Genomic DNA, 26266 nt, shown 5'->3' on the forward strand with positions numbered 1-26266 from the left:
ACGTCATTTTCCGACGGCGTGACTCGTGCTTTTCCTTTTCTTACGACGTTCTTTTGTGTCGACCGTTCCATGCTCGGCTTGGCCTGCGAAACGACATACGATATTCACGCATGCGTCAAAAAGAACGGCTAACGGTGAAAAGAAGGGGCAAGGGATGGCGGTGTTGCTGCTGGCGACGAGGACGTACAGAGACCAAAGAAGAGAGAGGGATGAAAAGGGAGAACGAGAGAAATAAAGAGAGACAGAGAGAGAAAGAGAAAGAGAGACAGAAAAAGAACACGTACACGGAAAAGAGCGCGGCGAAAAGCTCGGGAAACGTGCGAAATGACGGCTGCGAAATTTCCAGGGAAAACAATTTGCCGCTCAAGACGACGAATCCCTTCTCCCTCTTTTTAACGCGAAAAGCACTCGAACTCCATAATGGAATTGTACGCGTCGCGGAGGGCTCTGACTTTCTCTTTCTTTTTCTCTTTCTTTCTCTTTCTCTTGCGTTTTCTTTCCCCTGATCTTTCTATTCGATGTACCGATCAGAGCGAAGCGACCTTTTCGATTTTCGGCCCCGATTATTATTCGACAATGCACTTGGCTTTCGTCTCGAGCGCTTTTTGCGTGTTTAATGAGAGACGGAGCTTTGAGGTTCAAGTCCATTCCGCGAAAGACAATTAAGTTTGAAATCGTTTAGTAAATCTTAATTCGTTTCAGAAATTACTGCTGAAATCGATCGTGCGCGAAGCAAAAAAAAAGAAAAAGAATTTAATGATGTTTCGTATAGAAAAAAGAATTATATAATTTTAAAAAAGAATTCACAAAAATACATATATTTCGAAGGTTATCGATATCGAAGTAGTACAGTAAAACCAATATTTATTCTAAATACAAAGATACTCTTCAAGGAAGATACGAAATTCTTCAAATATTCGTGGATAGATCGGTAAATATTCCTTTTCGAACGAAATCATTCTCGATAAGTGATGCATATAGCAAGTTGAACGGAGATTCAACGCAACCCTTGGTTTCACGCATCGCTGTAGGACAGTGTAGATTCGTAACGTGAGAAACGAAACTCTCGCTTGCGTCACAGCATTGATTTCAATTGGACGAACAATACGCATCGAGTACGAATACCCAGAAGTCCAATCGTTTCTCTCTCTCTCTCTCTCTCTCTCTTTCTCTCTCTCTCTCTCTTTCTCTCTCTTCCTCTCTCTCTCTCTCTCTCTCTCTCTCTCTCTCTCTCTCTTTCTCTCTCATCTCTACCCCTACGGTCCGTTCGCTTTTCGTGCGATCTAACCGTGGCGGTTGTGCGCGACGTCGAACAAGTCAAGCGTTCGGCACACAATGGAAGCAGCTTAAACGGCAGTAATTATATTTGCGGGTGAGTGTCGACCTGGATGGTGCGCCAGCGAGTAGTAGTCCAGTTGGTTGAGGAATGAGGGTTGGTTGGATACGTTGGCGACGTACGTGTATCGCTACCCCTTGCGAACAACGCCACGAAATGCAGTTCTCTGTTTCTCTCTCTCTTTCTCTCTCTCTCTCTCTCTTTTACTCGCAACTACTGCTGATGGTGATGACTGTCAAGGGGTGAGAGGGGTTCAACGTAGAGGCGCCTCTAGCACGCACGCCACGACATAGCACCACCTACACCAGTGGTTCTCCGATATATTCTATGTGAACTTGTTACAAATTATTTGATTTGTTCAAAGATGAAAACGTTTAGTCGCCAATTATCATTTGGATCAGAGATCTTTTTTCGAGAGACCTATAAAAATCATAACAAGTTAATATTACAATGTTAATATATGTACGTATCTTGAACATTGTTGATTCCTTTTAAATCTTTTTAATCCAAAGCAAGTATTCTTCAATCGTGATTTTCACCTCATCGTCGTTTGTCAAGACAATCTAAAAAAGATACGTAGTATTAATAAAAGATCTTCGATAATTTCCGAATGAACTCAAACAACGAGATTCTTCCGATCGAATAATATACTTTTAAATCGTAAAATTTATATCACGATACTCTTCCTATTCATTCATTCAATACTGAAAATATTGAGAATCTCTGTGACTCGTGCGAGTCACGCGAACGCACTCGATCGTTCGGATTTTTCGTTTTCCTTCCGTATGCGTTACAACTAAAGCGAGGAAGAAAGAGAGAAATAAAGAAAGAAAGAAAGAGGGAGAGAAAGAGAGAAAGGGATAAAGTAAGCTCGCGCGCACGCACCCCCGCGTCGTTATTAATGGTAATACAAATTTCAAGAGTCATCGAGCGCTCTTCAATCTGAATGCCTTCTGCTCGTGACGTCACACGAGTTCCTCTCAATATTTCTTCGCTCTTTCTCTTTCTTTCTCTTGGTATACAACTACGTTCCCGCACCTCCCTCCGACCCTTTCTCTGTCACCAAAAGTTTGTTGTATGTTTTTATTCCCGATGAATGACTCAATCGCTTTGGCTTTGCGATCCGCGAAGCGGGTACATGAAGAGGCGTACGCGTGCGCCTCCAATGGGAACACTTCAACGAACTCGACTTACGTAATGCGAAAGACCGCGAGAGAATGAGCGCGGAAGCAAGAAAAAGAGTGAGAGAGAGAGAGAGAGAGAGAGAGAGAAATAGAAGAGAAGGAGGTAGAAAGGGGGTCGGCAGAAAAAAGAGAAGCTTCAATTAACTTCCCCGATCGTATCCGTGCCCACATGCGGTGGCACTTTTGAAGTTCCAGTCGCGTGCGCGCCGGTCTATACGCTTAAATTATTTAATTGCGCCGTGCTATTTTTTCTCTCTCTCTCTCTCTTTCTTTCTGTTTTTTTTCCTCTTTTTCTCTCTTGATCTCACTCGCGGTGTACTTTTACTCCTGTTTCTTTCTTTTTTTTCTCTTGACTCCTCGAAGCGCGAGAGGGTGAAACGCAGAGGGAATTTGGTACCCCTGAGTTCTTTGTCGTTTCAAACGTATTCTCTTTCGTGCTACGTTTTTCTGTTTGATCAGAATCTTTTTAATCGCTTGCTGACTTTCAATGTTTCGAAATCAGATATGAACGAGTAGACCGTAAGAATTTTTTTTTAATTCTAATAAAGCCTTTATGCATCCTTCGCATGATTAAATCCCAATTTCAATATTAATAATTTTCTGAAGTTGAATGAAATATATCGAGTTTAATTGAAAATTATAAAGATTGTAGTTAATTGTAAAATTAAAAATTATAAGGATTGATACTTAATTGTACCATTGCAACGTTCGCCAACATCAAATCTCTCCTTTCTCTATTACCATGTGTGAATCGAATGATAATGAGATTGTTTGACGACGCCGGATGGTAGGCTCATTGGTGACAGCCCGAGGCTTTATCCACCCTCTTGGTAGACCCTCTTCTTCCTCTCTCTTCTCTCTCTATCTCTCTCTTTCTCTTTCTCACTCGCCTCGATCCACATATAACTATATATGTACGTCGACCATCTCCGCGTCGACACACTACCTGCAAGTGCATCCACATGCGCGAACGTACAAACACACTCGAGTATCTAGAGGTGCACCTGAAACTGCGCTATCCACGGGCTATAATGCGAGCCAGCAGTGCATTGGGCGTCAGTAACGAGATGCAGGAAGTACGGGTTTGCCTCTCTCTCTCTCTCTCTCTCTCTCTCTCTCTCTCTCTCTCTCTCTCTCTCTCTCTCTCTCTCCCTCTGAGAGAGACTGAACTGGCTTGTGAACGTCGGCCGTTCAAGCTGAGCGAAGAGGAAACGGAGGATCGGAGAAAATGTGTGTGTGTGTGTTCGCGCATGTGTGCGCGTGTGCGCGTGCTTGCGTGTCCGTACGTACATGGGAGAAGAGAGAGAGAGAGAGGAAGTACAGGTCGAAGGCTCTACTACGGTCTACGCCCTCTTGCCCAAGGGCGAGGGTGAGGCCGAGGGCCTAGGGCCGAGGGTGCTGATATCCGCCCGAATGACTGCCACGTAATCACCGGCTAATTATCCGATAGATACCCGGGAGCTCTCTCGATGCCCGGCGTCAGTCGCAGCCTCGCTCTGCCGTGTCTGCGTGAATATGCGCCTTCGTATTCGTATGCGTTCATCTATCTCTCTCATTCTGTACATGTATCTATCTGTGTACGTATATGTGTGTATGTGAGTAGATGCTTGCAAGCAGACTGAGGGATCGAAGAGGGTAGTACGCCAAAGAGGGCGATGGAAGAGGGAATGGAGGAATATCCGTGCGGAAGGGAGAGACATTAGCAATATGGAGAATATGTACATAGCTAGTCCCTGTTATCTCTCTCTCTCTCTCTCTCTCTCTCTCTTTTCTTCTTTTCCTTTCTATATATCTTCCTCGATTTATGAAAACTTTCAGTGTGTTTCCATGATCAACGACATTCTAAACCAGTAACAATTTACGATCTTGATCGCAATTAATTTTACTCCTTCAAAACTTTGATCGTGTTTCCATCATCAATGACAGGCCAAGTCTGAAACAATTCGAGATCTTGCATAACAGATTTTACATCATAATGAATTTTACTTTAGCAGAAGATAGTTGGCAATCAAAGAGACAGAGAATCGTGATGTTTTGATCGAAGAAAACATTCATTATTCCTTGACGTTTGTTGATAAAATCAGTATGGTTCCAAATATCACCATCATTAAACCGCGAATACCACGTCGATAGCGTGAACAAAGTTGAAATTCACGGACCTAACCAACAGCAACGGGAATGTCCTCGAGCATCAATACGCACTACGGCTGCTCATTTCGAACATCAGGATTTCAATCATTGCACGCGACTGTACCGTAGATAGAGAGTATAATTTTGTAGATTGTCAAACACTATCCTCAAATTTCCAATTGTCAATTTGTCGATGATAACGAATTCATCCTTACTCTCTTGCTCTTAACTTGATGTTTAAAGTTCAGAAAATAAATTTATTAATCTTTATCTCCATAATCATGAACATTTATAAAGATGAAAATATACCATTAAAAAACAAAAAAAGTAAAAATTAAAGTACTTTTGGAATTCTTTCGAGTTTCATATAAAAAAGTTTATTATACGCAACTGTATATAAAAATAGATTTTTGAAAAACATTTGCAAATCTGAATATCAGAATTGTAATCGCATTGAAAATCTAAGTATCGATAATTGAACGCATTCCTTGATACGCAACACATCACACGGCTTCAAACGTGCGATTCGTCACATGGAGGGTGCTCGGAATAATTAGTCTGCTATAGATACAAAGTGTGCTTATACGCGCACACATAACAAGGAGACAGATACGTTTCACACACGTACATGTGTATAGAAACGATGTGGTGTATGCACGTGGAAAGCTACGAGCGAGACGCGTCGCCCCGTGCAACGAGCTGTGTCTTAGATAACATCTAGATCCTGTCCTAAGCCTGACTGACGTTTCACTACACGGGCGTGCCCGTCCGTGGGTGTCTTCAGTGGCCAATCCTCGAGGGTTGTTTCCACCTTTTTCCACACTCTCTCTCTCTCTCTCTCTCTCTCTCTCTTTCCATGTGCATTTGATTGCTTTAACTGACGAGAAAAAAAGAAAGAGGGTGAAAATACACAATTTCAGCGTGTCTTTGAGCCGCGTGGCCAAATGACAATATGACAAAAAAAAACGGAGACGAGTAGTTTCACTTTTGATGGTACCACGTACGATTTCCAAAAGCTGAACCCCAGGCAATGCATAGAGTTTTTCTCGACATCGTGTGCCGATATTCGTCACGCTTCGACGAAGAAACGGGATAAAGGATAGAAAGAAGATATTTTTTTTCTATTTTTTTTCTATTCTAAAAAGAGACATTTAATAGTTCGCTTCATAGATTTTTAATAGGTTGGAGCAGGAGAAAAAACAGAATCGTCTTAAACAAACGGCTCGTGGCAACGTTTAGAGAGAATGTTTGCAAAGTTATTCCAAGGGTTTGTTTCGCTGACAGGGTGAGATTGGAAAATGATATTGTTTGCGTTAGAAGTACCTCCTAATATCCTTAGTTCGTTGAAATAATGTTTGCTATCGTGAATAGAAAGAAAAAAAAGAAAAAGAAGTAAAAATCAAAAATTGTATGTCGCGTTTTTAATTAATCTAATTCAAATTTAAATAACCATGAGAAATTTAATGATGTTAACAATTTACAATTAAATACATTATATAAGTCTTACTCCGTTTTAACAAATATTTCAAAAGTTAGCGAAGCAACCATTTGCCAAAAATTTCCTTCTAGTCGGTATTACTTAACTGTTAAACAGCAAAGCATGAAAGTTTTACTCTAGCATACGCGGAATAATTCTATCAAAATGAGAGTTTCGTCGTAGAATGAAATGCAGTGAACATTATTAAAGGTTCGAGTTTCAAATTTACCGATTAATAATACGAATAATTTGAAAAGATACGAATCATTGTGTTTCTTTACAATTTTAATTTAAATAAGAGTCTCTTCTTTTATCAGAATATAAGTGATAAGAAACATTCGCATACGTAGATATAAATTCATCCTTAGTCGATGACAGATGTTTAACCCGCATCCTTATCGTCGTTTTTGATAAGCTTATTTTTTTTCGAAATCTAGAGTGAAGCCATAGCAAGAAGGAGCACCCCTCGCTATCGTGCGTAAGAAAAGAAATAAACGAGTAGGTGGTGTGTGCGTGACACGTTTTCTCTCGCGCATATACTCAGAGATAAAAAAGAAAGTGCGTGGAGAAGATATGCGAGCAAACAATGGCGCGGACGGTTCTCCTTTGCAAGAAGGTAACGAAGAAAAGAGACACGAAAAGACGGATCAGAATCGAGAAAATCCTTGGATCCGGAGGCAACGACGTGCCTGGCAAGAGAAAATCGCCGATTTCAGCGGACGAAAGCACGGTTCTATGTCGACAGGCGTATTCCTTCGACAAATCACGCTTCCTTACCCACTTCATTCCTCCTCCACATCGATCCCCCCCTGATATATATATATATATATATATATATATATATATAGTATATATACAAATCTACTTCTTCTTGTTTCTGCCTCCGTCCTCTTGGAAAGATCCAATTTGTCCTCCAAAATGTCGTCGAATCGAAACCCGTCTCATCGATCATATCAACGTACAATTTTTCTCGGTCAAAGTACGCCATCGGCCGACGGCAACATTGAAACACAAGGCACCAATCATATATAGTACGAGTTTTTCTCTCTCATCTATTATATCTTTCTTCGTAAGAATTTTCTCGATATACGATCTTTCGACATACAAACGACGTCCATTCCTCAACGAAGTCGTCTCATTCTTCTTTTCTTTCGCAACATATATAAATATATAAAATTTTATATTTTAATATATGGTTCTTGATACAGTTTAATTAAAATCTTGAACTAACAAGATTAAATCGTGCGTAAAACGGATTCGTCGAGCGATCGTCAAGAATTACCACGATTTCGTAAAGTTACGAAGAACTATTAGATTCGAGGAAATGAGGCAATCCCGTGAGATATAAATGTCCGAAAATTAATTAACGCTCCCGTTTCCCATGTTGGAGGGTAAAGATCATTTACGAATGGATTGTATATCAATCTCGAGGTGGGCTGGGGTGCAGGAAGAAGGATAAGGCGTAATATACGCGAGCGTGCAACGAAACGAATGGGTTCCGCGTACGATTTTGTGCGAGTCGCGATACGTTATCTGTCCCTTCGAAAGAGAGAAAGAGAAAAAGAGAGAAGGACGAACACCAAATGAGAAAGAGAGAGAGAGAGAGAAAGAAAAGAAGAGAAGGGAGAGAGTCGTTTCCGTGGACCCAGGTCAAACGCCGGCCTCGATATCCACGGAGAGGTCAGATAAATTTGCCCCCCTAGGATTACGCGCCTGTCACTTTCATATTCATCGAGATACTTCACTCGAACGACCGCCCGTATTTCTACTATCGGCTTGGGACTCTATTCCCCTTGCCTCGTCCCTCTTTCCACCATTCGTTCCCTCGTTTATCTTTTTATTTTCTCTCCTCTTCCACCTCTTCCTCTCCTTTTCCTCTCACTCACTCTATCTCTCTCTCTTTTTCTCTTTCTCTTTCTCTCCCTCTCGCTTTATTTCTCTCCTTTTCCAGATTTCTTTTCTCTCCTCGTCGTCCGATATACGCTCGAATTACTCTCGATAAGCGAGCTGAACGAAGGCGCGATCTTTCCGCTTCGATCGTGCGAAGAGATATCGTTGACACCACTCGAATGTTTCACGAAGGATTTGGGGTTATATTTCTTAAGGTTTCCAAACGTTTCTTCGAGAGAATGAAATGGATATATAGATGATTTTTTAGATGATAATGACGATAAATTTAATAATTTTATTAACGATTTATAATTTCATTCGCATAAATCAAAAGAGATAGGAGGAAATTAATGAAAAAGTGAATCGTAATTGGTTCGTACTTCTTTTTATTTTGTTTAGTAATTACTAGCTAGGTTTCGTGTTTAAAACGATATAATCAATTGCGTATTCGGATTTAAATGTCCGACGTGACTTTGACCGGATCGTTAGAGCATAGAATCGAGCGATCATTCGTACGGAATTCGTTGATAATGTTAATTAAATCGGATTATTCTGAACAGTTTAATGTAGAATGCTGATTGCAATCGTTTTTCGCAATCGTCGATAAAACGCACGTGTCTCGTATTTCGAAGTTCTGGATAATGTCAGACGAGAACGCGTAAAATATTTGGAGATATTTAAAGACAATTAAAAGCGATCAGCGTTATTTAATTTACTATCTAATATATACATATACATATACATATACATATATATATATATATATATATATATATATATATATATACAACAAATATTCGATAATATTCGTAATTAATTGAATATAAATTTATATTCGGTTAATTGTCCCTACTCATTTTTTTATTATTCAATGATGTATGTGAAAAAGTTTCGAAAAGATTATTAAAATGTATACCTTGTGCTCTTACTCTTTTTCTTTTTTTTCTTCTAACGAGCAAACTATCATATTCCTTTTGTAATGTAAAAAACATTTTACATTTACAAAATGATTATCCAAACTCTTAGACGAGAACGATCGGCGTTCTATAGAATTTCTCAAGCAAGGACGGTGTTCTTAACGACTAAACTTTTCCGCGCTCGACTTTCTATTATTTCGCTGCGTTTGGTTACTACAATTTTGGATTTGTTTGGGAAAGCAAAGGAGAGGAAGAATGAGAAGAAGAAAGAGAAAGGGAAAGAGAAAGAGAGAGAGAGAGAGAGAAAGAGAGAAAGAGAGAAAGAGAAAAAGAGAGAGAGAGAGAAATAATGACGAAGCGGCAAGCCGCACCCGCATCGTATAACAATTTACTGGCTAATCGAAAAACTTTGTTAAGACTGAAACTTGGTTAATTAACATCTTTACCATAGGCCGCCTGCTTACCTTGCGGCGTTCCACGTTCCCGTCGGCCGGAAGCGGAAGGAAGACTTTCCGAGAAAGTACAAAGTGCAAGCCATCGAATCGCATCGGTTAACAATGCTATTTTCTAAGGTAGGAAAACTTGTTTTGATTTGTCTTTAAAAGACAATGGACAATCTCCTTTTTGACTAGTGGAAAATAAATAAACAGATAACATCGAGCATAACTTAAAACAGCGTTATATCTTATTCATTTTCTACTCGATGTCTATCTTTTATATCGTATTTTGCATAAATGCACGAGGGCATCTGAATATTTTATGAATATATATTGTCTTTCAAATAAACTTTCTCGATTTTCATTGTTATAAATTATGAAAAGTAGAGAATAAAAAGAAGAACGTTATGTAAAAATCGTTTCTACGTTAAGTAAATAAATAATAATTTTACTCACCCTTTTATTACATTTAGCTTATAATACGTAATTTTCACTTTAGATAAAAAAAAATTTTTCATTAAAAGAAAATATTAAAACTTGGAGAAATGTGTTCAATGATTCGACCATCTATTTCCCATAAAGTATTCATTTTATTTTCCTCAAGGCGTTATAGATATCCAGGGAATAATCTCTTTTTCATATATATATCATTCTAATAAACATGAACAATAATAAATATAATGTATACAAGAACGTAGGAAGTTTGCGTCTAATCAAGCTGCTTGGTATAAAATAGCGCATTTATCATATTATTATGGCATCTTCGGCAACAGCTTTTAATACGAATAATGCATCTCTTCTCCTTCTTCTTTTTATATTCTTTTCTTTACCTTCGTTTGATTTCAAAAAGTCCTGACCACTCGCACGCCTTTCCTTCCTTTTGAACTTCAACGTAAATATCCAATATTTTCCATTTGGGAAAAAACGCTACATCGTCGAAGCCATCGAACTTTCCACTCGAAATCTATCGAGAAACCAATTTCATTCGACCCGAAAATTCTTTTGAGTTCTCTCTGTTGTTTCTTTAATATTTTATGAAAATTTCGATGATCAGACGACGAGCCTCACAAAATTGTCTCGTCATTTTTACAAATCGCACGATCCTATGCTTCTTTTTTTTTTATTTTTTGTCATTGTCCACCTACAAATCTTTTCCCTTTTCAATTTTTTAAAATTATACATCGAAATTATAAAATTCATTAATGATTTAAATACGAACCTATGAGGATATAAGCAACTTTTTAAACGAACAAAACGAGTCAATTTTACGTACGCACGTAAATAATTACGAACACAATGCAATTGACTCATTTTGCCTCTGAACTTCCTTCGAAAAATAATGATTTAATGGGATAAATATCTTCGTGGTCGCTGCACCAATTGTGTTGTACTACAAATCGTGTGAAAATTACAAGATTTATTATCTCGTTGTGGTATTAATAGGTATGTAATATCGAAAAAACATGATTGCGCGATTCAATATCGAAAAACAATATATTGCTACTGTGTATGGTATTTTAAATATTAACTGTGACTACTTAAATTGTCAACTTGATAATTTTACTTATTGCTATATTGTATACTGTTTGCATTATTGCCAAAAATATCTGTGTCGAGTCTCGAGATTGTTCGTATATGTACTTTTTAAGATGAAATATAAAAAAGAAACAAGAAAAAAGAAAAAGATAGTAAAATTTGTGAAATGACAATATATATAAATATATATATATATAGGTATCGATTCCCCGAGAAAAATATTTCTCATTCTAAGCGTTTATCCAATTCTCATTTTCCATCCTTTCGCCTCTTCGTCTAATTCGTAATTAAATTATACGTACATTCCCGAAGTCGTTCGATGGTAAATCGCGAATAACATCTCACATAAAAAGAAAGTATAATATTAAATCGTAAGTTTACAGGAAGTCGAAGAACCTTCGCCTTAACACGAATAACTATTATACGCTTTTTGAAAGACAATGATTTCTCATAAAGAATCTATGAACGAATAAAATACTTCCAATCTATTCTTTTATTCCTACAAGTACATACTAACGCGTTCTATACGAATTGAATGCTAGGCTCTTTCGTCATTCTGTATACATACATACATATATCGCTGTTCTGGACGCAGAACTGGACAAGAAAAGAAAAAAAAGAAAAAAAGAACGACGAGCGTGATTAAAAATAAGAAAAAGAAAGAAAAGAAAAAGAAATCATATAATACATCTAGACCAACGATCCAATCTAGAAACTCATAGAAACAATGATGCTGAAAATACCACTTCCAAAGAAGATACGAACTTACGATCGAACAATCGTCCCATTTTCTCTCGTTCCTTCGCGACCTTTTCTTTGCACAAAGTCGCGCGTTTATCAAGATATAAATTTCTCTCTCTCTCTCTCTCTCTCCCTCTTTCTTTCTTTCTTTTTTCTACTTTATATTACAACGCTCTTTCTCTCCATTCCTCTTTTATTATTATACAACACACACACATGAGTTTCGTGTGAGTGGTATATCAAGAATACATAATCTTTTCTTTACATCCATTCTCATTACCTCGGCCTTGACGCTTTTCTCTTTTATCCCTTCTTCCTTTATTTCCTCGTTTTACGAATTTAATCTTTCAAGAAAAATATAAGATGTGTAATATTAGCTAGAAGAAAAATACGTCGTCTATTTTATTAAGATACGTCCATTAAAAAAATTCGAAATATTATGATATTGACAAATGATGAAAATACGATAAACCAATATTTATCTTGGAAATAGTCTTGCTATTTCGATTAGAATATTTAACGTTTAATTTAAAAACTACTAATGTATTATACATGAGTGATACATATCTACATCGACGATCATTAATCTAAATCAAAATGTTTCCTGCGATGGAAAGAGTTCATTTTACCAATTTACGAATAATTTCGAACTACATTTTCTTTACAAGATCGACGAACTGTTAGATTTATGACAAGATAGAGAAAGACAAAGAGAAGTTGAAAAAGTTTGACAGTAAGAGAAAAAGAGAAAAAATCGCTTTAAATGATTGCGAATCTTTTGCACGACGTTAGCGGTCGTTGAAATATTTGAGAGAGAGAGAAAGAAAAAGAAAAAGAAAGACGTAATACTTAATAGAGAATAATTAGATTAAGATTTAGATATTATACCAGTCCGAATTATATTCTTGCTAGCTACTGCTCATTAAATAAAGAAGTGGCTAGTTTTTTTATATTTATCGTATGTACGTGAAAGTATTTACAAATTCTTACGTGACTCTTAAAAGAGAAAAATATCACTAATCTGTACAATTTTATTATACTCTCGGATATGCAACCCGTTTTTTTTTCTGTATTTTCAATGGTCGCAGTAGCGAGAATAATGATAATTCGGACGGCATAAGACAAATGGAAACTGTAACCACCAGATATCGTCAAAATCGAGGGCGATATTTTGTCCTGTTAATAAGGATAAATTACAATCGTTACGCGACGATTTAAATACTGCTATAGATTAAAGTTATGATATATTACTAATATATCCGCACGTTACTCGCTAAATATCACTATCGGAACATTATCTCGCTTGGACAAGAAAGTACGCGTCTCTGACGAGCATCAGTTCCCACGACGTTTCTTTCACGCTCATGGAACGATATTATTTTTTCTAATGCTAATAATATTAATAATAATATAATAATATAATAATAATAATAATAATGGTAGTAGTCATAATAATAATAATAATAATAATAATAATAATCATTGTAAGAATAATACAAAAATTCTAAATCACTTGAAGCCGCTAACGTAGTGCTACGAACATCATAGCACAACAATATTTCGCTTCGAAAAGAACACCGATACACCATTATTCTACATGCACTTGTACTCCTTAATCTTGTTTTATTTATTTCTTTTTTGTTTCCTTTTACCTTATCTCTATATCCCGGCGAAGATGATCGAACGTCCGAACGACGTGTGAATTTATTCGTTTTCTTACGTTCGGAGGATCGATCATCTCTTGTCGAACATCTTTTTTCTCTTTCAAAATCAAAATCATATCTTACACACATGCACACAGTTGTCTTCTTATTGCACATACAATGATATTTTGGAGTTTATAGCGTATCTATATTTATTTATAACAAGTATATCGTTCGGTGATGAATATTTTCCCTACGTTTTTGAAATTCATATAGAAAATTTCTCGTAGAATTGCGAAAGCTGAAAAAAAAATAAAAGAAAATACGTGCTACATCGCGACATATATATGCAGATATTCGATTAAGATCGGGACTGAATTAATGGCTCTTTCGATATTCATACGATAGTCGAGATTTATTTTCTTTTTCTCGATTCTATTTTTCGAAAATCGATTCGAACCGTTGATCACACTCTGAAGCTGCCATGGCGATTAATAATGTTATTAACAATCAAACGAGTCACTCTATTAACGATCTCATCCCAAATGATTAACGTAACATCTCGAGGCGATGTACAAGCAATCGAAAATGATACGTACCATTTCATTTATCGTAACATTTAAAGTTCATTTTAAACATTGCCTCGAGGTGTTTGTTAGAAAACCCTTTGAAAGAGCATTGAGTCGTACTAGTAATGCGTTCACAAGATATTGCACTTGTGCTTTGCCATCGGAATCAGTTCCCGCAAGTTTGAGGATCGATATGTGCGAGTCGACGCGAAAGAATCTGCCTGCTTCTCCATTTTAACATATCGCCGAAATTTTATTGGAAAATAAAACATATATCGAACTCTTCGAAGACGGATATTTTTCAAACTTTTCTTTCAAGTAATTCTTGTTTAAGATATTAGAAGATCAGTTTGACTACCTAAAACTTTTTTTAAAAGGAGAAAACTAAGCGTAAAAGAATATAAAAGTTATTTCTTTTTTCTTTTTTTTTCTTTTTTTTTTGAAACGAATAACAAAAATAGATGGAAAATGTAAGCACGATTTACTGAGATAGAATGTTTTTAACTTCTAAAATCAAAACTATACCTGTCATTTACTATTTCAACATTTATCTCGAATAGTTGATAAGATTTTGTATAGTAATGAAAGGGTAATGTTAGAACGGTCTTAATTAAAATGGAAATATAGTTCGCTTGGATTTCAATCGGCTTTCGCGAAGATTCACGTAGTTTTTGTGATACATTTTGCAAACAGACCGGCGTGCTATTAATTTATCTCCTAACGAGATGTAATTCATAACTTCTCCTCGGATGTCATTCAACTTGAATCACGAGACTTAGTCATTAAGTTGGAAGAGCACAAGAGAGATGCGAGACACGGAACTCTCTTATAAATTGATGATATTTTATGTAAACGTTACGTTTAATGACACCTTATGTAGTAGGCGATAAATTATGTCGACAAGCTCTTCGTAATGAGCAAAATCTATTTCGTTTCTGCTAAGTTAAATTACATTTTCTAAAAATTGAAATAGTCGTCTTAGTAGAAGCATGACAGATTTACAAACGGTCACATTATCGACACATAGCGATAATCAATGTCGTTATAAGCTTACGATAAAAATTATATTAAAGCTCACATCTTTAAGGAGAGATAAATTTTGTTATAATTTTGTTATAGACAATTACACGATCTCTATCGCGCGCGCACGTATATACGCTCGTCCACGTTCATATTACATATTTATATTATTTCTTTATATATTACTATTATTATTCACATTATCATCGTTACGGGAGATTGAGTCACGGTGGCGCAGCATGGAAAATTGCTTAAAATTCATTATTATGCGAAGATACGATATATTCTAGAAGAATCTTAGCAATTTTATTTTGTTGATAGCGATCAGCCAACTAGAGATAAAGAGATAAAGAGAAATATAGATGTATAGATATATATATATATGTGTGTATATATAGAGAGAGAGAAAGTCAAATGTTAAATGTCTTTATGAAAAATCACAGCGGCCACGTAACACCGCTTTATAAAATTGTTTCGAGGTAAATCCGTGACGAACGAGTTACCCCTTTGGGCTTTCGTTTGGTCCGAGAAAAATTTCACTTTGTGCGACTGATAATTCATTATGTGTCCCAGGAATCCACTGTGATCGCCGTAATAAGATCAAGATGATTCATAACGAGAGTCTAATTTACGAGTAAAAATCTCGACATTTGTTTATCTGTTTCCTCATGAAATATTTGATATATCTATTCGGACAATTGTCCATCTAAAAAATATTGTATTAAAAATTTCATAGTACTATCAATGGTAGATAGAAACCTATATAACATACGATAAATATTATTACAAAAAAATGTGCCTAAAGAGCATACAAATATTACGGAATTCAGCGGCGAAATTATGGAAAATTTGTAATAAAGTAAATGTAAGATTTCCATTGGTCATTGAATCACACAATAATACTGATTTAATACATTTAATTATTGTGTAAATTACTCTTCTTTCACAAGCTGTCGATTAACTAGGCCATAAATTTAATTATCTTTCGAAGAACATTAAATGAAATACATAATGGCAGTCAATGTTAGCAACTTTGATAAGATATCCGATTATTCCGTAATAATTGTTAACAATATAATCTCCCGTATAATGTAATGTTTTTCCTGGCATGGTCGAAACACAGTGGTGTAAAGTTGGCACTTCTCGCATTAGCGAATGTCATATATGTAATAAAGGGAAAGAAAGAAAATCTGACCGATTTTCATGTAATGATGATCATATAAAGATTTTCATGTAATACGAACGAGTCTTTAGGAACGGTCAGAAAACTACGATATTATTCTTTTTTCTAATTCATCTATGAATCTTTCGTAAAATCTTTTATGTATAATTATCGACACACCGAAGGAGCATGCTTCATCATCTTCATCATCTTCATCATCATCGTTATCATCACCATCATCATCATCATTATCATTATCATCATTATCATTATCATCATCGTCGTCATCATTATCATCATCATCATTGTCATCATCATCATCATCATCATCATTATCATCATCATCATCATCATCATCATCATCATCATCATCATCATCATCATCATCATCATCATTATCATCATCATTATTATTATCATTGTCATCTTCGTTTTTTCTACAATAGCACTACGAATTCTACAAATAGCTGCTACGCGGATACATCAGCGTTTTGAGAGAGAATATTTAATAATGTATATTACATAATACATCCTCTATTTTGCAAAAAAGGAAAGAAGCCACCGCGCGATCATCTCGACTTCAAAATTTCCTTCTCTTCTTTCTCTTTCTTTTTTCTTTTTTTTTCTTTTTTTCTTTTTTTATGCCACCTTTCTTTCTCACATTTCCTATTACTTTTAACCGGCATGAGTAAATCTTACGTTTTAATTCCTATTACGTACTAATTATTACGGAATAATTACCTACATTTGTAAACACGATAAATACAAAGTATGTGCGTACAGCCATGAGATGCTTCTGGTGTATCATTTTTGGCAGTTTAAAATTTCCCTCGCTCTTTATTTTTCCTTATCCTTCTTCCTTTTTGTTTATTTTCTATCTTTTATTTTTTTTCCATTTTTTTCCATTTTTCTTTTTGATGGGGTAATAGTGATGGTGGTAGAGGGAGAAGGGGAATTAACATCAATGACTTCGACGCAGATTCGGTACTCCTCTTCTACCAAAACACGTTTTCCGTCCTCTTCGCTTGCGATATGATATATTTGTATATCTTCATATTAATACACGTATGTGTATATATTTGTATGTCTCTGTGTGTGTACGCGTATTTTTGTTTATGTATTCGTGTCGTGTGTGCGTGCGAATATGTGTGTACCTACTGCGAAGATGAAAAACGTTTGAGCGTAATTCTCACCGAGGTTCGAGCCGATATAAAAACAAAACCAAAAAACAAAAAAAAACCTATCCTTTTTGAAAGGCTCTTCTTTCGGATATTTTCGAACAAAATCGTTTTCCATCGTCGGATTAGAAACGCACGTGTGAATATGTGCTTCTTTGGTTTTTACAAAAGAATGGAAAAGAAACGTGAAAAGCTACCATAGGTTCGTTGTTCGACGTTTAGTTTCCTTTTCATCTTTTTTTTTTTTATAACTCTAAACGCGTTTAAGTGTCAACTCTTTACAAATCGAAAAAGAGAAGATCCATTCGAAAATCTTCTTCGTAATATTGGAAATAATATTCTAATTAAAAAATTTGTTGAAATATAACAAAACGAATGATATTTTTCAACTAACGAATTTACATTATACTGTCACGTAATTTTCAAATTAAATGTGATACATTTAAATAAAAATTAACTTCGTAAAGAATTTGTAAAGAGTTCCTCCTTTTCGAACCCTTGTCTATAGTCATAACTCTATCGTTTCTTGATCCTATCCCTTCTCTACATTTTTCATCGTTCTTCCACTAGAACAAATCATAATCACACTCGAGTATCACTACAGTTTCACGAATATCTATCAAATTCTTTTTAGGCTCGTTTGCGGAAAAAAAAGAATATATATATATATATATATCCTGACAAAACGACCTGACATCAATGTCCTACGACCTATGTAATACGTTATTTCTTTGCATCGATTTTATCGTTTTTCTTTTCTAGATCTTTTCAAGACCATTTTTCTTTTACAAGAATTCTTGATCTATAGCTGCTTTCGAAAAAAAATTTTTGTTGCGATCGTATCATCTTTTTTCTACGCTCGTTCGTCAATCATCCTAACGAGTATTATATATATAATTCAATAAAAATATAGTTACGTATACATGCGTATATACAGGTATATATGTACATACACGTAACCATATCCACATCTACACACACGCACACATACATATATATGTATGTATGTATATATATAGATTGATATATTTCTATGCTTTTTTTTTGCGCTCTCTTGCTAAAGCATCGTCTTCTAATCGCGAGGTTTTAATCGGATTAGTTAATACACAATAAATACAACTACTGTTATCTATACGTATATATATATATATGTGTGTAATCATTATAATAATATTATGCTTAACGCGAAGTATCAAACGAGATAAGGACTCTCAGTCTTGAATAATGAAACGTCGAAAAAACAGTGGCCACTTTGAACTGGAAATTGGAGAAATTCGAAAAATCATCGAAAAATCATTAGGAAAAATGTGGTCGATCGAATGTCACGCAGCTTTCGCGTCGATCTTTTCCGATTAAAGGAAAAATATCGGTTTTTTCAGCCTCAGAATCTCAGTCATTGCTAATAATTACTGGAAGGGTTGATAAAGCGGTGCCTTTGTATGTGTTTTTGTTATGGGACTAGGGTCATGATACACTAAATCTCTCGTTTTTTTCCCCTTCCATTTTTTCAACGGGAATGTGATAGATACATCGACTCGAACTTAAAATGATCTTTCGTTGAGATAATATGACGTATAGGTATGTTATAACTCGTGTTAGTATACATAACATACGCTCAAAATACGCGAATAATTAATTACGAATTATCGTTAACACAATAAATCATCACCATTAACGCACACGCTTTTAGATATTACAAATTTCAACGATAGCAGTTCGCGAATGTAAATTCTTTTATTCCGAATGAAATACTATCGTAAAAAATTATATAAGTACACGTGAAAAGATTCGTATCTTCTATCATTATCATATGATTCCGTGATCTCATTAAAGAATGAAATATATTTATATGATCGTTATCGTCGGATTACGTGATAACGATCTGTAAAATCCTTAAAATTTGTTAGAAACTCTTCGGATATTTTCGCTTCAACTTAATCTCGATTGGTCTACGTGTGCGTCATTAAAAATCAGAGAATATCTCGCCATTGAAGGAATAATATTCGCTACTTACCTTCGCGTATTTTCGAGGCTCCATGTATGTACATAACTTTGAAGATAGTTGAAAAGTACATGATGATATCCTTCCAGAATGTACATACCTATGTTAATGTACAGAAATTAGAAATTAAACAGGTTGATGAAACGGTATTATCACCAATAGTATCTTCGTATCGAAGTTCAATCGATGGTTCGTTCCTATCTCTGAAGAAACATCCATGTCCTTCCGATTGTCTTCTTACTGTGACTAGGTTCGAACGAAATGCAAAGCTATAATGAATTAACTTTTGATCGCAATTATTCGACATTGCTATGATCGCAATAAGGAAGACAATAAATCAAAAAAATCGCTAAACAACGCGAGAGGATGCTTGTTGAACGATTATTGAACGAATGAAAGATCGATGAATTGATAGTAGGCCCAAAATAATGAAAGTCCGAGACCGATCGAAATGACGAACGATTATCGAATCTAAAAACACGTATACCGAATAAAAATCCGATAATGAATCGGAAGAAAAATATTGTTTAGAGTTCCTCGGATAGAGCTATCGGTGCACGAGAGCCAGGCTTTAAATCTTTTACACCGACGCCTATGTCGTCTACCGGTACCGGAGGAGCCAACTTAAGTTGATTGCCGTTCACCTTGATGTCGTTTACGGAGTGAGAACGGCCATGAGTTAACAGAGGCTTCGCGGTAGTCTGATTGGTACTGGTGTTCGAATTCGAGCTAGCAACCGAGTTTGAGCTGGGACTCGAAGCGGAGTTCGTACAATTGGCCGTTGTATTCGAGCCGGAACTGGAACTGGAGTTGGTTTCTTGCGAGGTGCTCACGGAATGACCGTTGGGATTAGGAATGGACTTGGATCGTGGCTTCGCTTTGAGATTCGACGTAGAATTGTGATTACTTGGAATGGTTGCAGTGACCTCATGATCGCTCTCTCGGATGTGTTCAATAGTTGACTCGGGAGAGGATGTCTTTGCCATTATTCCACTGGATTTAGTCGAGCTCGAGAGCGAAACTAACTGATTGGCCGATTGGGAACGCACAGCATGTCCCCCCAACTTGTCCCTCAATGCCATCTGATAAGCTACCTCGAATGCTTGGCCCAACGTTAGGATGACTTCGGTTGCTTGGTCCTGAAACAAACGCGTGACCTCTCGCTTTCACTGATGGAAACGTTATGAATGTGTTCTACAGAAGTCCGCAGTATTACGTGAAATGTAAACAAATATTTCATAATGGAAAAACCTATGTTTTCGTTTGGACTGATATACGATTGTCAAATATAAACAAAACGTGATGTCTTTTATTACAAAGTCATTAAAATTATATTATACATCTTAATGAATATGTATTTGTTTACATTCAGTACTCACTTCGGAATAAATAAGAAGTAATGTAAATTCACCTCTAGCTGTATTATTAAAATAAAATATTTTCAAACGTGAAATTAATATTACTCGAAATATGTAATTTAAGATATTATTTTTCTCTTAAAACGTATAACGCGAAACAATCGTCAAATTTACAAAATACCGTGAAACCATTTGCAATGTAAGTTTAGACAATCATCGTCTGGTGTTATTAAAAATTTCAAATACGAAATGAATAGTAAAGCTCGCATTGATGTTCTTGACTAGCTTTAAGCTTTCAAGTTAGTTATGTAGAACTTATAGCCCGAGTCAGAATTTATTATACGACCTGGAAACTTTAAAAAGCAGTATCAAAGATGTACATGTACTCATACCGAGAGACGAAGGTATTTTAAAGTTGCAAAACGTGAGGAACAAGCGTGAAGTTTCATTCATAGAGTTCCAAAGCTTCGAGACTGCTCAAAAGTTTTGACCAAAGATCAAAGTATCAAACGTTACGAGTAGGTTTTACCGCGCATAAGCCGTAACTTTGTTTCCAAACGACTACGATCGATAAGACTATTCCGTGATATAAAAACAGCATCCATTGAACGAGTAAATCGATTAAAAGATCGTTTTACAATTAGATCGTGATCAATCTTGATTTCATTTTTTCCTGTACGAGTTTCAAATGTCGAAACAAAACAAAAACTGAAAGTAAAATGATGCAATATAAATTTACCATAGTTGGCACGCAAAATACGTGACAGAAATGTGTGCGACTCGCATGATCCTTGGTGATGTAGGCAAAATGTGTGAGATCGTCGGCATCCTGACAAGCACAGTGAATGTTGCGTATCTCATGTTCGCAGATTGGCTCCTATTTAATTGAAGAATTTGGAAAAACAGTGATGTAGAAAGCGAGCGACCATACTCGTTTTAAATTCCAAGATTCTTAATCTTTTAACCATGACCCATTTTTCGTCTAGCTATCACATATTTTAAACATATGTTGATATCAATTATCTATTTTTCTTTAACAATAAAACAAGAGATAACTTAAATTACGAGTCGAGTTTGCTTCGGCTTTTAACTTAGTCTTGGAGTAAAGATCAAGAACTCTTGATACTCAACGAGATTAATAATCTTACGTTGGTCAATGTATTCAAAAATCGTACGCCCCGATAAGAGATGGCAAGAGTTATATCAGGCGTGACTCTGGTATCACGACAAGTCTTCTTGAGTTTTTGAATAGATTTCTTGGTCGATTCGGTACCTCTTAATTCTTTCACGACAGTGGAGCCCAGGTACTGTGTAATTTCAAAAATAATGCAGAGGTACCATCTTTTGTTCAAAAACAATTAAATGAATAAGAGAAATGAATAAAAAAAACTAGACGATCGGACTTACGTTGGCAACGTAGGTGACGCAGCCAGTGACTAGAGCCTTGGGTTGATGCCTCCATTGCGTCTTTAAGGTAGACGGTACGCCAAATAATAATTCCGAAGGTGCTCTGATCTCGAGCTGTTCAGGAGCAGTGATCGCACCGTTGTGCGAACTGGGTCGTTGGGGTGGCTGTGGAGCTGGTCTGTTTTTGCGATGCCTCAGTGTACCAGTATTCGTCGAATTTGTTACGGTTACCGAGACACTCCCGTTACTCTCCCCTGTTGTTTCCGGCAATTTCTCTCGTATTTCCTCCTTCAGCTGTTGTATATTCGTTTTCTACAGAGACCAACAACGACGAAACTATCGTCATTCATATGTCCCGCTTATTCGAAAGATCGAAACTATCGCTGAGATGCTTCTTTCTCACGGTATTTTCGTAAATAAGATCAAGATACGTTATAAAGTTCGTACGATGTGATCTTAAACGATTTTTCCTTTTTTCATTTATCGTTAGAAAAAATATATATACCGAAGATCAAGAAAAAAAATCGTATTTTCATTTACCGATAACGTCGTGCTACGTGAGGTTATCACTCGGAAAGAAGAAAAGAAAAAATAAGTGCGTGAACGCGAGAAATGATCGAAGGACGAGTACCGTCTGACAATGCGTTTCTGCGTACACTCGATGAGATTTTATTGGATCGCACCTTAATGTAAATATCGTGGCTAATTGGAGAGGTCGTATCGTAAAGCTTTCGCATATAATGCGTGAACTTGCGCGCGCACTCGCGAGGATACGAGGATACGTATCGAAGAGCAACCTTTCAGCCTGATCATTCGTGCGATACCTAATGCTTTTTGTTCGGAATTCTCGAGCGTATCAGACAATGCCAGATAGTACCCCTAATGCACTAGTATGGACCAGTCACCATCCACGAAGCCCTTCGCTTCGCGCTCTCTTAATTAGCTCATTAAATTCCGCTAATATCCCTTCGTCGATGCGACTCGTCGATCGACGCGTCAACTTGCCGATCTTCTTCTTGACTTTCCCTTACCATGTGATAATCCTGACAAATTGGTCTCTTACGCTTTTCCGCTTGACGATCGACAAGCGTCAATCGAATTCGAAACTACCTACGTTCCGTTGATACCGTCGTTCAACGAACCGATCGACCGATTCTCCCTTTCTCTCTTTCTATTTCTCTTTCCCGATTCCACGGTTCGAGTTCTCTTTTAATCACACTTCCGAATTGTATACCATACGAGGAATCATCCTGCGTCACATCCGTCGGACAATAGATTTTGTTATACAACAGTAAAGATCGTTTGTTTCGAAAAACCGATCTTTCGTATTTACAATTACTCAACCGTGTAGAGTTCCCCTCACGAGATTAACGAAATTTCTCTTACTCTAATTCATACAAGTTCAATTTTAAATTGATTTAATAATAGCTAAGTAATGACTCGTTCGAATCTAAATAAAGTTTGCATTGTTTTATCGGATCGCAGATATACAAAATTGTAATATATATATATTGATATGAAATGACATCTTTCTTTTATAACGAAGAAATTTTCTCGCTGATCTCTTCGAAAAGAACTTTCCAAAACTTCGCAATGTTCTGGTGTTTCGTAGTTTTCCCGGTTTCAACAAATTTTCCGAAATTTTCCGCGTCGTTTTAATAGCGATCGATAGAAGCTTCCAACGCGGGATGTACTTTCTACTATAACTCGTGAATAATAATATATTCACGAAAGTGGTTTCGACATATCACACCGAAATAACCACTGCATTTGACACAAATATATATCGTGCAACCGTAAATTCTCTGATTAATCGTTTAAATATAAATCAACCAGATTCCTTTGATTCGGTTTCAAAATAAATAACATTAAAATTAAAGAAAAATCGAATCGTAAATACATTAATAGGCAATAACTCGTTAGATATATACATATATTAAAAAAACATTCGACTTACCAAGGTGTTCAAATCCTTATTGAGATCCTCGAGGTTAGGGCCAGTACCATTCCGTGTCTGAGCTCGAGGATTCGGTCCACTGACCGAAGCCAGGATTCGCTTTCGATGTGCAGGCTTCTGAATCTCTAACACTGCAGCCAACTCGACTTCCCAGATGCGACTCACGCGATCCATGTCGGTGTAGAGATGTTTTCTGAAGGTCTCCATATAATTCTCCATGTGAATACTTTTCAACCATTCGTCCACGCTCTGACAATGACTACCAAGACGCTTTTCCACGCGTTTATTCAACAAGCCGGCAGCGTCCATAATTATCGCACGTTCTTGATCACTATTGATTCCCATGTCTCTTAAGTCAGACTCGTCCAGAACTCCGTTCTTCGAGTAAAAGATTTAAATATTTAAATAATCAGTAAAATCAAACCCTTAAAAGCATATATATATATATATATATATATATATATATATATATATGCCTAGATACTTACTATAAACTCAAGATCATCGAAACCATAGTTTATGAAAAGAGATTCATAATCAGCGAGTCCTAAACTCGCTAACCATTGACCGACCGATGTGGAAACGATAGGACTGCTACTAGTATCGGAACTTAAGCCTGAGAATAAGAAAATGAAAAATATATTTATTCGTTATCCTATAAAGGAACGCGTTAACATTCAATTGCCACAAATTTCATTCGAAAAATTAGAAATATGACGATCCTAAGATATATAATTTCATTACCTAATCTCGTTTGGAATTCTTTCTCGAGTTCAGTGACGAAAACTGATTCTCGTACGAGTCCTGTACCAAAGGACGCCATGATCTCAGAAATTTTTGCCCATTCTTCTTGCTCATCGAACGGACTCATTATGCTAAGTGATTTTTCATCTCTCTCACGATCCCTATCCGATAATCGGAAATTCACTTCGTCGTCTTCAAGACGTTCTCCACCACCACCACCCTCCCCGCCGGTTCCCATTCCGCATGCAGTCTGTCCGTAAACGTTTCGCAAACGGCGCAATGTACGCGGTCGCTCCGCTGTGACGGAGCCCTTTAACAAACCTGTTGATAAACATAACAAAATTTTGTATAAATATCTAACACGCTAAGAAGCTTTTTATTGTTATACCTTATCATTCAAATCATTGTTCTATTTCTTTGTATGTAGAAATTAGATTTTGAACAATGCAGAAAGAAAAAAACAAATTTATAAAATTCCGTTCATTATCGGGGAATTCGTTAGAAAGAAATTTAACTGTAAAACATGAATTTATTGACTTATAATTGCGGTTTATCGAATGAGAGATGAATATCATGCATGTTTTAGAAGAGAAAAAAGAAAATTGACTCGTGCATAGCTTTCATTTCATCGACCACGAATCTTACTATCCAATCGATAGATATTTCAAGTGGATACCTGTCTACCCACCATAAGCCGCATCCATAATGCATATATCTATGCATCACTTACATACATAGACATATATCGATAAATACGTTGAATATTTATTGTAAAATCGTCATTGTTCGATGTTCTCGAGAAATTAATTTTTTCGAAAAGAATTAAGTTTGACAGAATTAAGCCTCATACTATTTCATAAAAGATATTGTCAAAAAAATGTATCGTTTGTTTCTTCGAAAGACAAAACGGACGTACTTCTATAGAGAAACGGAAAAGATTAAATCCTATGTGGTACATAGTTCGATCAATGCTTCGATCAGATACGAACAATACATATGTCCATACTTGTGTTCTCGTGGAGAACGAATACGGATAAACGGACGTCACAGAGAAAAAATTCGTTTGAAGTTCGACGTTCCGTAAAAAAAAAAAAGAGAAAGAGAGAAAGAGAGAAAAAGAGAGAGCACAGAAGGGAAGGAAAAAAGTGTAAGAAAAAAAGAAAAAACATTTCCGAGGGTCGAATGATTTACAGATAACCAACATTTTTTCCCCGTTCTTCTTGTCGGTCATCGGGCAGGAATTTTAAAAAGTATATAGATACGTATGTGCTCGTGCGCTTACAAAGTTACTTACAGTCGAGATGATGCAGCTCGGTTAAAATCATACTCGTGAAAGAATGCAAATATAAAGCCTTCGTTTTTTTGAAGCAGTGTATAGTTTGTTGTGTATAGTTTGTTGATGAGTATAATCAAACTAGATAGTGGAATTAACAAAAAAGTATCGAGGTAATTATCTCTTTTTAAAATAAAAATTGTATATTATGATTATTTATTATCATACTTTTAACTATTATTTATCATCATTTAAAAAAAATTATACATATGTATATCCATATTTTTTTACTGGGTATCGTTAGA

The 26266-nt window shown here is 36.2% G+C and overlaps 1 protein-coding gene across 3 annotated transcripts in view; it reads right to left on the reverse strand.

The window, feature by feature from the left end:
* Positions 1 to 847: 847 nt before the first annotated feature.
* LOC127065687 (ankyrin repeat and SAM domain-containing protein 1A-like) overlaps positions 848 to 26266 on the reverse strand; it is a 67377-nt gene continuing 41958 nt past the window's right edge. For 2 of the 3 annotated variants that reach the window (XM_050998416.1, XM_050998415.1), the window contains 7 exons: positions 24689 to 25009; positions 24433 to 24560; positions 23945 to 24322; positions 21988 to 22299; positions 21729 to 21887; positions 21320 to 21457; positions 848 to 20361 (listed from right to left, as the gene is read on the reverse strand). In XM_050998416.1, coding sequence (XP_050854373.1) covers positions 19750 to 20361; positions 21320 to 21457; positions 21729 to 21887; positions 21988 to 22299; positions 23945 to 24322; positions 24433 to 24560; positions 24689 to 25009 — 2048 coding nt within the window. In that variant the 3' untranslated portion in view covers positions 848 to 19749. The remainder of the gene's footprint in view (positions 20362 to 21319; positions 21458 to 21728; positions 21888 to 21987; positions 22300 to 23944; positions 24323 to 24432; positions 24561 to 24688; positions 25010 to 26266) is intronic. The other variant, XM_050998417.1, reaches the window with a different exon arrangement.

This window comes from Vespula vulgaris, chromosome 8 (genome assembly GCF_905475345.1).
Source record: "Vespula vulgaris chromosome 8, iyVesVulg1.1, whole genome shotgun sequence".
NCBI lineage: Eukaryota > Metazoa > Arthropoda > Insecta > Hymenoptera > Vespidae > Vespula > Vespula vulgaris.